Source organism: Kogia breviceps, chromosome 14 (assembly GCF_026419965.1).
Source record: "Kogia breviceps isolate mKogBre1 chromosome 14, mKogBre1 haplotype 1, whole genome shotgun sequence".
NCBI classification, from domain to species: Eukaryota; Metazoa; Chordata; class Mammalia; order Artiodactyla; family Physeteridae; genus Kogia; species Kogia breviceps.
In genome coordinates this window covers 29,120,665-29,135,732 of record NC_081323.1, presented here as the reverse complement: position 1 = coordinate 29,135,732, position 15,068 = coordinate 29,120,665, and the positions used below count along the sequence as shown (strand labels likewise).

Here is a 15,068-nt window from a genome sequence, read left to right as displayed (position 1 = left end):
AGGAAGCTGCTTCCTCCCACACTCACAGGACATGACTGATTTGAGCACGATCATCTCTGAGCAACTCTCGTTCAGGGGCCCTCTGGAGACTCTCAGGCAGAAGCATCTGGGTGTAGAGGGTGATTACTGCACCCAGGTGGTAAACTCAGCTAACAACGGGACATCGCTTCAGTCCCCGGCCATGACAACTACCACCAGTTGTGAGAGACAGAGAAAACCTCAAAGACCAGCAGGTGCAGCTGAAAAGGCACACAAGAGGACCTCCCTCCAATCACCCCAAAGGAGCACAGAGGAGGATGAGGAGAAAGGGGCCACCCTTTTCTTTGTAACTCACTCTTCCCATCAAGACACTGACAAAGACATTGGCTTGGGTTTCCCTGGTGGCACAGTGGTTGAGAATCTGCCTACCGATGAAGGGACGCGGGTTCGTGCCCCGGTCCGGAAGGATCCCACATGCCGCGGAGCGGCTGGGCCCGTGAGCCATGGCCGCTGAGCCTGCGCGTCCGGAGCCTGTGCTCCGCAATGGGAGAGGCCACAGCAGTGAGAGGCCTGCGTACCGCAAAAAAAAAAAAAAAAAAAAAGACATTGGCTTCATCAGTTTTTGCCGCTTTGTCATCTGTCATTATTGGATCCAACAGGGCGGCATTTGGATGAAAATGTCCGACCAGAGTGGGAAGAGAAATAAAGAAGTAAAGGGAACCGTCCCACAATCCAGGCTGGATGGTATGGAATTCATTCCCAGGAAGGCATTCCCAGCCACTGTTACATAATTGCTAGCTTTCAAAAAAATCCAAGAAATCATGGAACAGAAGCAGTGATTTAAGTTGGAAAATGCTTTCTATTAATTGAAGTTAATTCAATATCAGTCTTGGGCAGCAGGCTGGAATAATCAATTCAGAGCCACTTAAGAGAGCACAAGATACTAGTAAAGAGTTGATTAGATCACCAATTTAATGTTCCTCTCTGGGGAGGGCAGCCAACACTCCACAATATGCAAGCAGCTCTAAGGAAGCCTTATTTTGTGCCACCTAACTGACAGGTGAAAAAAAAATCAAAATGGGCTTAATTGTACAAAGGATTCCAAAGTGAGAGCAGAATTTACAGGGAACACAATACCAGAGAAATAGTGAGGCACGCCTGGATGCAAACGTGGTAGGAGGAGGGAACCAGAAACTTCCAAACGACAGAGGCAGCGATGCTGGTCCCTGACCACCTGGAGCCCTGAGGCCTCAGCTACCCTGTGGCCCACGAGTGAACACGGTCTGGGTTTGACCCTGCTGCTCCAAGAGGATTGGGTAGAAACACGAGAGCCTCCAAAAAAGAACAGTAACATTGATAAAAGGGACGATAAATTAGGCCTTTGAGAAAACCTGAATGGAAAGAGGCTTGTGTGTGGTGAGGGAAGAGACCTGCCTGAAGAGTCTGGTGGTGCCTGGAGGGGGCCGGCCGGCTGACTGTCACCCACCCAGAAAGAAATCCGCACTGTTCACAGACTGTTCCCCTGGGAGACCACATCTCCGGACCACGCCGACAGAGCATGGAACTGGCCTGTCTGAAAATGTACGATGACAAAGATGGTGACTCTCACTTGGTGTTGCTGATGGTTAGAGTGGATTTCTTATTCCTTACAGATTTTATTTCATTTAATTCTCCTAAGACAAGTGTTGCACATCCCTCTGTATTTTCATGCTCACTCGGTGAGTAAAAGAAGACAAAACAACTTCCCCACCCCTGCTGGCTGGGTGACTAGGGTAGAAGAGAACCTGACATCACTCGCCTTGCCCCACCTGAAAACAAGAAACTGCGCCCCCAGTTCCAGCCGGTCCCCACTAGGTGGCGCTCACGTCCCGGCCCAGCATCTCAGCGGCCCGGCCCCGGCAGAGATGTTGAGATCAAGTTGGACCAAGTCCCCTTGGCGGCTCCATGAAATCTCCTGGGAGGTGGGCAAGGGCCCCTGGACAGACGGCCTTCTGCACCGGCCCGCGGCCAGCCCACTGCCATCACGGCGGGGGGTGACGTTCTGGAGGCAGCTCCTGCCCGGTGCTCTGAGGTGGGGCCGGGTGTGTCCCTCAGTTACACCCACACGCAGTCCCCAGACCTGAGCGCAGCAGTCAGAGCTGCCCCACCCTTTTCCCAGGTGGGATTTTGCAGAGGAGCCTTGGGAAAGCAGCTCTCTGTGCTCTGCTGGTTGTGTTTGGGGCGAGGCCGCTATTGCCCCACCCCCCGCCAGGACCCGCGTGGGTGCGCTGATCTCTGGGTCCCAGATTTGCTGCCTGGCTGGTCAAGGACCTGTTCTCTGACCCATATCTGGTTCCTCCAGAGCAACCCCCCGCTTCATGCTAAGCTTTCCACGTGTTCCGCAGACGAGCTAAATGGGAACTCACAGGAGTGAATCTGAAAAAACTCTCTTTCCTCCAGGCCTCGGAGAAACGCTTGGGTACCATGGAAACCAGCTTTTCAGTGCTGGTGTCTGCTCTAGAATTCTTCCGAGAGAGACAGGCTTCCATCAGGCAGGTGAATCCCTGGATGACAGAGCAACCCAGGGAACTCAAGGCGGAACAGCAAGGAACAGACAGCCGGTAGTCGCAGGCAAGTGGGCAGGAGAGGAGAGGCCAGGCTGGCCCCGCAGCGTACAGTGGCCCTGGGCTGGCTGGTTGTAAGCGGTAACCATGGCGCTGGGCGGCTGCTGTGCTGGAGTTGAGATCTCGTAGCTTGTACAGTAATCTCTGGCACCATCGGAATTTTAAGCAGTGAAGGTAAAAGGAGAAAATCAACACCATCATTCTCTTTCAAGAGACTGAAACCTTGAACATCTTCCCCGTGTTGCTGGGAAGGGAAACTGCTCCCCCCGCCCCACAGCGTAGATGCCCTCAGGAGATGTGCCTACTGGAGCCCTGCCTTCCTCCGGCTTCAGGGACAGGGGTGCGGGTGGCTTAGCGGAGCCCATGGCGATTCCCTCTGAGGGGAGGAATCAGATGGAATACATTGGAAAACAGCTGTGAGGCACAGATATGGTTTCCAGTTGAAGGGTAAATAGTAATTCTGACATGAGCATCTCCAGCTGGCCGACCTGATGGTGCTGGGGATGCAGGAGGGTAGGAACTAAAGGCAGGGCTTGAGCAGAGCTGGACATCCCATATCAACCTGCAGGGCAGGCCACAGCAGAAGAAACAGTGATGAGAGGACCGATTTAGGATACAGGAGATGACGGTTGTTAAAGCAAAAGGCTGCGTTCGCTCAGCAGCGCAAAAACACAGGCGAGGAACTAAAATGTCCAAGTTGCTGTCCTCGGGAAAGAGCAAGTCTCCTGGAATCCCATCCAGCCAACCCGATTCCCGGTTCCAGGAGCAAATGCTCAGATGCCCCGGCTCCCTCCCTGACCCCGGCACCACTTAGAGCAGCCCTGCCTCCTCACTGTGGCAGGGATTAGGGAACAGGGGACCCCCTGGTTTGTTTGAGGAACTTGAATGTTCTCTCACATCCTTCTCTGTGAGAATCTTCTGGCTGCCAGTGTCATCCGCGCTTTGCTGGGGCCCTGAGATGTAATCGTGAGCAGAAGGGCCTCAGGGTCTCCAAACTGGAGAGGGAGGAAGGGCCCGAGGGGGATGGGTGTGGAGGCCAGCAGGCACCAGAGGACAGTCAGCAGGGTACATGTCAGGCACTTTCCTCTCACAGAAAGGGCGAGATAAGGAGATTTAAGATGAGTCGTCTTAATGAAAGACTTCCAGGAGAGGGAGGCAGACGTTCAGTCTCCAAATGTAAAGTAAGCACTTCCTTCGGGCGCCCCTGTGAAGGTGGATTTCGTGGTAGGTGGGGTAAAGCCGGACTGTACCAGGAAGGTTTTGTTGGAGGGAAAACCTGAATTCTTTGCTGGGCTGATGCAGCTGTACATCTTATCCTCCTGCTCCAGTTGGCCTGAGGGGTTGCAGCTCGCTCACCTTGAGCAAATCCCTGGGTTTCTGGAGCCTTGGTGTTGCCATCTGTAAAACGGGGCTCCTATCACAGCTGCTTGCGCAGCGGTGAGTATTGAACTAGGAAATCTCCATCGACAGACCTGACACTGTACTGAGTCCCGTAGGAAGTATGGAGTCTATGCCTGTTAAAAGTGCCTGTGAGAATGTAGGTACACTTTCTATGGAAGGATTTGCTCTCTACAGCTGTGCTATCCAAGATGATAGGTGCAGCCACATGTGGCCTCATACACTGAAATTAATGAAATAAGGTTCAGTTCCTTGGCTGCAATGGTTGTATTTCAAGAGTACAATGGCTAAATGGGAAAAGAATTTGAAAAAGAATAGATGCATGTATATGTATAACTGAATCACTTTGCTGTACCCCTGAAACTAACACAACATTGTAAATCAACTCTACTCCAATATAAAATAAAAATTTTTAAAAAAGAGCTCAAAGGCTCATGTGCTTGGTGGCTATCATATTGGACGGCGCTGCCTAGGCTGTCTCGGGCAGATGGGGCAGCTGAGTTTTCTCTCTTTATCAGAGTGGGAGGCTGCACTGAGTGAGAGGGCAGTGTCACCTCGGATGAGCCTTGCTGCTGTGCCGGTGCTCAGGTGGCCCTGAGGGGTCCCCCAACTGCCAGTGGCCCACCTGGCCCTTCTCCAGGTGGGCAGCCCCTCCTCCCCCAAGCTGCATTTGTGAGCCTGTCTGTTATCTGGAACCTGTCTCAGAGGCCTCTCCATACCCCCTGGAAGTTTCCCTTCTCTTGGTGCTCATAATCCCCCATCTTGAAGCAGAGATGAAGGGTAAAAATAAAGTATTCCTTTTAGGGCAGCTGTTAGATTGACGATGTAATGAATCATTTGCATTTATGTAAATTACATGATTATGTAAATTACAGTAACATTTCAATAAAAGAGACTGTCTGTAGGGTCTGCTGGAATTTGGAGAAAGAAGATGGGGAGGCTGGAGCTGCCACAGTCAGATGGGGGTGGGTCCTTGGTGTGAGAGAGAGCAAGTGTCCATGAGGGTCTGCAGACTGTCCATCATGTAGATGCACACAGGACATGCTCCCAAGGACCCAGGATGCTCTCAGAACCTAAACAGCGACACCTCTCTTGCAGAGAGAGGACCAAGTCATGGGGTGAGCTTCCTGGGCCATGGCAAGCTTCTCCAGGACCGGATGCTTCACTGTAGAGAATGTCATCTGGGCTAAAGGGGGATGCCTGACGGGGCGGGGGAAGGGCGCTGAGAGGTGCTGTATGCTTTTGCAATTAGAACTGCTTTAGATGAGAGCATGTTCTTAATTTCTTCCGCTCTCTCTTTATTTATCTATTTATTTTTTTGCTCTCTCTTTAAAAAACAGCAACAACAAACAAACTAGAAAATAGCAGAGAGCAAAGGTCCGGTAAATCCCAGATATCGACGTGAACCGAGTCCCTTGTCTCTAAGTTAACTGTTTGAAGCTCTGTTGGTTTCAGAACACCTGTGCTGTGTTTCTGCTTTTTGGCCTGGCCCTCTGCATCAGCTTCCATGTCAGCTGTTTCAGAATCCAGGTAGTAACAACCCCATCAGCACTCCCTGGACCAGCGGCCCTAAGCGTCCCTGGAGACGTGGTCTTTCCTGCTCTTTGGATCCCCAGCCCTGAGGGACTGTCCTTGGGGCTCCTCCCTGCGGGCAGATGTATTTAGAAGTGGCCTCTGGTCCCATTTAGTCAGGACTTGCCCTCCGGGTGAATGAGCTCTTCATTGCGGCACCTCAGGGGACTGCCTTCTGAACATTTCAGAGCCATAAAAAGGGGGAGAGAGTAAAAAAACCCCTAATAGTTAAAATCAATTATTCAGATAATTATTGGTAATTATTTGTGGGTAGGAGGAGGGTTCTAAATACAGGACTTTTCAGTGCCCATCGCAGAGTCCAATGGACAAGCTTTGTGTTATACAAGGAAAACCCAAAGAAAAGTGATGCTGTTACCATGGCATTAGGGAAAACATAGAAAGAGGAGACTAGGAAACCTTGACAAAAAGATATGGCGTGTGGAGCAGCGGCCTGGGGTTGGCACATGGAAGAGATCTGTGGACACTGAGGAACCTCCTTGGCTAAGTGCTGCTCTTCGGGTATTTGGCTGTTTTGCTCCTCAGGCTTTTTTTTTTTTTTTTTTTTCGGTACATGGGCCTCTCACTGTTGTGGCCTCTCCCATTGTGGAGCACGGGCTCCGGACGCGCAGGCTCAGCGGCCATGGCTCACGGGCCCAGCCGCTCCGCGGCATGTGGGATCTTCCCGGACCGGGGCACGAACCCGTGTCCCTTGCATCGGCAGGCGGACTCTCAACCACTGCGCCACCAGGGAAGCCCCTCAGGCTGGTTTTAAGTCTCATGTGAAAATGACTGCAAGAACGAACAGCCCTCAGAAATCCAGACAACCAAGCTGCCATGATGCTTCCCCTTTCAAGACGATCCTCGCCTGCAGCAGATGAACATCTGAGGAAATGGTGTCCAACCGTATTTGAGGTTGAGTTTCTCCAAGTGCAGTGGGTGCCACTGGCATCAGAATCACGGGGGAAGATTCTGGTTGAAGTGAAGCTTCCTGGGTCCAACCCCAGGATCTACTGAATTAAAATCTCTGGTTTGCATGTTTCCAGGAGGCATGCTGAGCGTTTCCTGTGCTGCTGAATTTGGAGGAACACCACTTAAAGTAGAAAGAACCAAGACCAAACCCTGAGGACCCAGACGTTCTCTTTTCCATTACTTCATAACAGGGGAGAAAGGTAATTTTTCTCAAGATCATAAAAATCTAGCCTTGACGTCAGGTCGGTAAATACACAGTCCAATCTCTAGGTCACAGCAAAGAATCACTTGCTTTTGACTCTGTTGCCATTGGAGGGAACACAGAGCTTCTGGCATCCTGCAAGCAGCTGAGTCAGCTCTGATTCATCCTCGGCAGGTGATTGCTTTGCCCAAAGACCCCGGTCAGGTGAGCGTCGCCCACAGCCTGAGGCTGCAAAACCGCTTTGTTTCTTCACACATCATTAGCGACAATTACATTTGTTCTATCTTGAACACGTCCAGATAAATGTGACAGAAGACAGGTTATTTCACACACGGTCCAGGAGGTGTCTATGTGAAAACAGTGAAGCCGATGCCAGCAAATCTGCCAACGGGCGTGGACGTTGCCGAGTCCGTGCTCCCACGGGGTCTTGTTTTTTTTTTCCCTTTGGTATACATTTATTTACATATTTATTTTTGCCTGTGTCAGGTCTTCATTGCTGCCTGCGGGCTTTCTCTCTAGTTGTGGGGAGCAGGGGCTGCTCTTCTTTGTGGTGCTACTCACTGCAGTGGCTTTTCTTGTTGCAGAGCATGGGCTCTAGGCGCATGGACTTCAGTAGTTGTGGCATGCGGGCTTCAGTAGTTGTGGCTCTTGGGCTCAGTTGCTCCACGGCATGTGGGATCTTCCTGGACCAGGGCTCAAACCTGTGTCCCCTGCATTGGCAGGCATCGATTCTTAACCACTGCGCCTCCAGGGAAGTCCCTCCCAGGGGGTCTTGGACTGCACTGTTCTGGCTCATCGCCTTGTCTCTAGGAGGGTGGACACCTCCTTCTGGAATTCAGTAAAATGGAGAACTGCGTTCATTGACCCCATCCACTAACGCGTCTCTTGAAAAATGTAATTTTCATAAATCATCCTAAAATACCCTGACAGCAGAAGAGCAGAATGCATGTGAACTGTATGGGATCGGGCATCACAGGACAAAGATCCTTCAGAGCGTGTTTGAGCAGTCTAGGCTGGGTGAACAGAGGCTTCTAGATCTGGGGGTGATCGTACCTCTTCCACAGGTACAAAAACACAGAGCTCATAGGTGTCCTTAAGTCTGCTGACTGGGAATTCAACGGACACACTGTGTTTTCAGTCCAACGTGGGCGTCAGAGCACTTCTGCCCTTGGGGCTGGTCTCAACCCTCCTGATCGTCAATCGCCCCTGGAATGAGGGAGCTGTGGTTGTAAACCCAAGCTCTTCACTTGGAGTTGCTGTTGACTTAACTAACCCATCTGATTCCTTGGGGAAAGTCTTATATTAAACATCACTTTTGACTTATTTGTAGATAGCTTTATAATTAAATCTAATTTATAATTAAATTAATTATTTATAATTAAATAATATACAGGTAAGTGCTTTGTAAACAGGTAAGTAAATCCTTCAGAGGATCTATTTCCGTTCTGTGCGTAAGGAAACTAAGACCTGGAGACACTGATTTCTCCAAGGTCCTTAGAGCTAGTGAGAAGCGGACCCAAATTAAGAGCCAGGTCTCCCGATTCCCATGTGTTATTCTGATTTGCTGCCCTTCTCCTGGACGTCTCGGCTTGCCAAGCTAAGGGATTTGGGTTTGTCCCCACAGGACATGGAGCCACTGATCATATAAACACAGGACTGGCATTTGCAGGTGTTCTTTGTCGAGACACCATTTGGACAGCTCTGAGGACTGACCAGGGAGGGGGGAGTAGAGGGGGAGGGGGTGGGCAGCTGTGATGCTACTCATTACATTAATCTGCAATGAGCTTCATCAGTTCAGGCCAGAGATGCAAAAAGCCTCAAGGAAAACGGGCTACTGGGGACACACTGGGGAGACTTTTACAAAGTGAAAATCCACAGGACAATGAAGCCAAATGAGTATGTTGGGGGCAGTTTAATATCATTCCCAGGCTGGGTAGCTAGGGTAGGAATGGGGGCTGAAATAAAGGAGGAGGGTCCAGTCTTGGGGAAATCATCGTAAGTGTAGAGACACATTGGGTCTGGGGCATGAAGGTGTCTAATAGAGAGTTGCTTACCCACTGCTAGGGACACAGTGTGGGCGTGTCCGCGTGAAGGCGGTAATGGCAACGGGTACTGTGGGATGGGCAGGGTGTGTCCTGGGAGAGTGCACAGAGTAAAAGGGGGAGAAGGAAGGTCCACATCTAGGGATGCTGAAGGGAGTTACAGAGGAGCCCATGAGGAAAGTGAGTGCAAAGGGTCAGGGGAATCGTAGGAAAATAGCAGGGGATGCTCATGGAGCTGGGGGAACCAGAGCCAGCTCCTGTTCTGAGCACCGGACCATCAGGCTGGGGTTCTGAGTGACCAAAGTAGCCGCCTCCACACACCTGCTCCACTTGGAGGAGCCACACGTCACCCCAAGCTGAGAAGGACGATTGGGAGATAAGAGGCCAGGAATCCAGGCAAGGTGCCCATTACACACTTACCACGATGAGCGCGACCACGGACAGCGTGTAGTAAATGGAGTCCCTCAACAGGCACCAGGAGGACAGAGCCACGACCTGGAGGAAAAGGGGAAAGGAGGTGAGAAACAGGACATCAACTGTGCGAGGGAGACAGCCCGGCTCCTGGCGCTGTGGCCAGTGATGACCCAGACACACAACCTAGCATTTGTGTCTCTGTCCTGGAGACCCAGGCCATCTGCCAGTTGATAGGAATATACTGAAGTCTTTAGGCATAACAGTCTGGGTCTCCTGAAAATAGGATGCGAAGATGGGGTTAAACCTGCAAGGACTTCATTAGGGGGAGATGCCCAGGAGAGAAGACCAGGATTAGGCCGGGGAACTGGGAGGGCTGCTCAGCCATGACTGGGGTCTGGCCCCCAGAGGAGAGGGAAAGCTGTGTAAACGGACAATCTGAGGAAGGTTCTACACAGCCGAACCAAAGTCCCATGTCTCCCAGGAGCCCGCCAGCCTCAGCATCCCTAACACCACACGGACCGGAGAAGCTACCTGACCCTGTGTCCTTGTCAACACGCTACCCAGGGCTGAGCAGCTGCCATCCTTCAGAAGAGGCGCGGACAGCTGATTTGCAGTCTCCCCCCCCACTCCCAACGCCCTCTTCTCTCCTCTCTATTATATGCCTGGCCTTGTGGGCACTTGACCCCTGGCTTCATCAGTATTTTTAAAAGATTGATTTGCATATTGATCTGGAGAAAACATCATCTTAGCAGTAGGGAGCTGTCCCTTTAAAGATGTGGTGACTCTGCTGAGACCAGCGGGACACCTTGCTGGAGGATAAGCAGGCTTGGCCTCCTGTGTGCAGACTTCCTGCAGGAGAAGGAGGCCCCTGGTGCAGAAGGAGGGGTGGGGGCGGGGCCCCGCTGGGCACTGTGGGAGGAGGGGCTGTGGGGAGGGGTCGGGGAGGAGAGAGGGGGAGGGGCCCAGCTTAAGATCCCTGCTCTGGAGGAAGAGTCATTTCTCCTCTGCAAGTCCTTCACAGTCTCTTTTGGCGAGAAAGCTGGTATTTTTCCTCTGCTCTGCAGAGTAGGTCCATTTTCGCAGACTCCCCCAAAGGAGCCTGGGAGAGTCCCAGTGCCCCGTGGGAGTTGCTTCCTGGGCTGTCACTCACAGTCCCTCCCACCTCCCTAGAAAAGTGTCAGCCACCCCAGGGCCACAGGACACTTCTAGCTGCCTTTGCCCTTGGCCTCATAAGCGGAAAAGGACAAAGCAAATGACACCTCTCAGCTGGGACAACGACAGGCACATGGTGCACCAAAGACAACAGGAAAAGGGATTCCAGGGACAAGACCGCCTTTGGCGCCTCTTCCCTCCCCTACTGCTGTGTGCGGCTACGAAGAAAAGATCAGGCAAAGTCAAACCAGAGAGGGCTCTCTGGATTCAAATAACATGAAAGATATGACTTAAATAGAACCATAAATGAATAATGAGGCCAGCTTCTTTTCATTAACGCATTCTTCCACTGCTGTAGGGACACTGAGTTATTTTCTGTTGCTAATTTTGCCTTATTTGGATGTGTATTTGCAGATCTAAGTTACAGATGACAGGGTTGTCAAGAAAAGAACTTGTGCCACGAGAATCACTTTAGAACAAACTTTACCCTTTTATCAACTCTCCTTGGACCGTACACTCTTAGAACCTGTGACCATCACTTACTGTCTACGGAACAGAACAAATTGGACTAGATTGTTCATTTTCCATCAGGTCATAAAACGTGGTGAATATTTTAAAATTTATTATAGTTAGGCTAATGGACTTAAAACATGTGGCAAATATCAATTCTGAATTTTCTTAAAAAAATCACTTGGGCTTTTAATTAAAGATGGCAGATTGAACACATACCAGTACCTTTGCTCTTTCTTGTTGCACTATAACAGGGTAACAGCAAAAGGACTGTTTTTTTTTTTTTTTTTTTTAAACAAGACATAAACCTGGGAGGAAAGGAGAATAGAAGAGCTGATAAGAGCAATGAAATTTTGGAGGCTGAAAGCAGAAGAACAGTTGGTCATTCAGCTGGCAGCGGGCCAAGCTCTAGAAGTGATGGTAAATGTGGCCTGAAAACAGGATGACTGTGAGACTGTTTAAGAATTCAATCCCAAACCTCCTCCCTCTCTTCAAGCAGACCAGTGACTGCACATCCCTCACCTTGTCAGAAACAGGAGACCTGGCATTTAAAGAAGAGAGGTTCCAGAAAAAGGAGGAGAGGAAATAATCAAATAAGTAATTAAAAATTCCCAGAAAGATGTGCATTTTCCAGCACAAAGGACAAAATGATGCACACCAATGAACGTCATTGTGAATTTTCAAAATACCAGGACCAAAAAATGGTCCTAGAAACTACCAAAGAGAGAAAAACAGGAATATATACAAAGGATCAAAACCAGAATGACATTTTATTTCTCACCAAAGCACTAGAAGCTAGAAGACAATGGAGGAATGCCTTCAAGATTAGAAAGGAAAATGATTTCAACCTGGAATTCTACACTCAACCAAATTGTTCATTAAGAGTGAGAGAAGACTAAAAATAAAAGTTTAATTATCTCGTAAAAAATGTAATTCCTATGTATCTTTTCCCAGAAAGCTACTGGAGGATGTGCTCCACTAAAATCAGGGAGTAAAACAACTGTTACAGAGAATTATGTTACAATAAACCATTAAACCGAACAATACAAATCTATTGTAATAAGTGAAGAAGATTTCCAGAATGGTGGTGAAGGAAGATTCCAAAATGATGGTAAAAGGAGATTCCAAGATGAAACTTTTGCAGCAGGTCAGAAGACTCAACACGAAATGATGCCAGAAGGACAAAACTGATGGAAAATCTTATGATTTTGAACCCACAGAAAGGAGACTGGAGATCTCTGGGAACAGAGCATAGATACCTCAGCAAACGAACAACAACAGAAAAGACAGTCCTAAACCATAGGGAAAACACAGAGTTGTGCAGGAAAGGAAGATGAATCATTACCCGTTATTGGCTCAGCTATAAACAGTCACATAGTCATAATAAACACAGCATAAACAACTGTTTAAGCAAATTTATGGTGTAATTGTTTGGGTAGGACAGAGGGCTGGGCAGTCGGGGTGGGCAGGGCTGAAAGAGACCTTAACGTTCCTCTTCCACACTACTGTGAAGCCATGGAGCATTCTGGAAACTGAAAAGTCAAGTAACTGCCATAGAAGCACATTATTTGGAGACACTGAGCAAGTGTCAGGAACAACCAAACTAGTGGAAAGTAGCTGCTTCTGAAGGGTGGGACGGGAAGGTGGCTGTCTTTCATAAGAAGCCTTCTGGAAGTGGTTGCCTCTTTAAGCTCTGTGTGTATAACTTTAATGAAAATAAAAACTAAAATAAGAAAGTATAATACAAGTTATCCACTTAGATTTACTCCTGCAAGAAATGCACTTCACGCTGAGCCTAGATGTCAAATCTGCATGGATAGTGATCTATTTTATCTCTTTATAAATAGAATAGTTTTCAATGTATAGACTATCTCCAAATTTCAGCTCCAGATTCAGAGCCTACATTTACCAAAACCAATTTTTAAAAAATTTATTTATTTATTTAAAAAGTTTAAATTGAAGTATAGTTGATTTACAATGTTTCAGGTGTACAGCAAATTGATTCAGTTATATACATATATATATATATATATATATACACACACACACGTATATATTCTTTTTCAGATTCTTTTTCATTACAGGTTATTGCAAGGTATTGAATATAGTTCCCTGTGTTATAAGCAGGTCCTTGTTGTTTATTTTATTTATAGTAGTGTGTATCTGTTAATCCCAAATTCCTAACTCATCCCTCCCTTCACTTTCCCCTTTGGTAACCATAAGTTTGTTTTCTATGTCTGTGAGTCTATTTATGCAAAACCAATTTTTTCTATAGAAGCAATGAACTGGAGGACAAATAAGGAGGGAAATTAGGGAGTAATTTTTCTCCACACCCTAGAAGGAATTAAAGCATCGTTGATTCTGCAGTGTCTATAGTGAAAGCTGTGACCATGACCTCATGTCCACCTCTACCTTCCCTTTCTGAGACCACTACTCACCACAGTAGTGAAGATTTACCTGACACTTCCTGCAAACAAGAGGACTGGAAGGGTTATTTCATTCAATCCTACAGCAACCCCAAAAGCTGGGCAGTGTCACCCTCATTGGCCAGCAATCTGGACCTGACCAAGGTGAAGCCTTGCCTGTAGTCATTCAACTAACAGTGGGGTGGGGGCTTGGATCTGAACCCAGAAGCCTGGGTCTCACGGCCCTGACCTGACACTCTATGTTACAATGCGTAAACAGAGGTGGGGTAAAAGCAGATACCCATTTGTGATAATTTTTTCTCCGTGACATTAAGCCATTAGGCAGGTGCATTAGAGATGGTAGCCAAAGGAGGGGAGAGTTGCAGGTGAGAGACCAAAAAGCAGATACCACAGCTCAATTTAAAAATATACTGCTGTAAAGAGACTCAGGGCAAGTAATCAAGGCAGAAGGAGTGACCAAGTGACAACAGACAGGGATACAGATAGGGTATGGACATATTCCAGGAGGGAGAGAGTCAGTTAGAAAACTGGGAAACTACTCCATTTAGCTAGTCTTTTTTTTAAAAAAACCACCAATACAGTTCATTGTTTGCTGATGGAATATTTTACTTTTCCACAGATGTGGATACACTGATGCTTGGGTCTAAGCCACTCTCTTTGCTTCTTGGTGAAGGGGCTTTTATCTCGAGAAGAGGCCAGCAACCATCTGACTCATTTGTTGGCAGGGAGGGATCTGTCAGCACCCCTGCATCAACATGGGAGGGAGGCTCTTTGGCATCTTTTGGCAGGCGTCACCCAACCCAGAGCCGGGGAGATGGTGATGAGAAGACAGTGCTTTCTGAGCACTTTGCAAAGTGAACAGGGGTCCTGGGTGAGAACCAACAGTGAGTAATGCTGCCCTTGACCCCATTAATCAATAATACAGATGGCACAGATTATAAGAGGCCATCCGCCGGCAGACTCCTCCATAAATTAAAGCCAGAGGCTCTGTTTTCCCCTATAGCTCTAGGAATCCCTCCCAGCTGGAATTTCATCTCGATATTTCTTTTCTATTTCTGGAGTGCATTTCACTCTTTTTCTATTGAATATGCAGCTTCAGTTTCCTTCTTATAATTTCAGTTGGCTTCAGAATGGCATGAGGCGAAAAGAAAAAAAAAAAAACAATCCACACTTCCAAAACAGAGGAAAATACCTTCTCCTTTATTCAAATGTTGAGTGATAATCTGGAATTCTCACTCTTCCCAGGAGGTTAAAATTAATTATTCATGATAAAACTATATATTTTCTGTATATGGATTTGTATTGCAAGTCTATATACAACTATTGATATATATGGTAGTATACACACATACATATGGATAGATAGCATATATAATATGATTTAATATTTATGATTTTTCTTGATGGAGAATGGAATTTGACATTGCAGACACATTTTAAAAGGAACAAATACCCTCAACTTGTGAGCATTTTGCCTTTTTAAAAAGCCATTGAAGCAGTCAGAACACCATAATAGTTACATGACATAAAACATAAAACTGCTATCACTTCAGAGAAATGTTATTTCACACAAATTTCATGGAAAAGGGATTTGAAAATCATAACATGAGTTTTGTTCCAAGCTTTTGAGCTGACACAGTTCCTACAGCCAATTCTTATCTCAGGAAAGACAGCCATGCGATGTGGAGCAGGGATGGAGGCTCTGGGGTGTCCCCCACATGGTATACGGGTGACCAGTGGTGCTAGGGGTCAGAGCAGGTGAGGGAGAGGTCTTGGCACTACCATCTGTTCCTTATTCAAG

General features: G+C 47.9%; 1 protein-coding gene across 2 annotated transcripts in view; it reads right to left on the bottom strand.

Moving 5' to 3' along the window:
- The window catches only part of SLC24A3 (solute carrier family 24 member 3), a 467,486-nt gene that overhangs the window by 50,848 nt on the left and 401,570 nt on the right, over positions 1–15,068 (bottom strand). For both annotated transcript variants that reach the window (XM_059038845.2, XM_067012544.1), the window contains exon 7: positions 9,186–9,260. In XM_059038845.2, the coding sequence (XP_058894828.1) occupies positions 9,186–9,260 (75 nt within the window). The remainder of the gene's footprint in view (positions 1–9,185; positions 9,261–15,068) is intronic.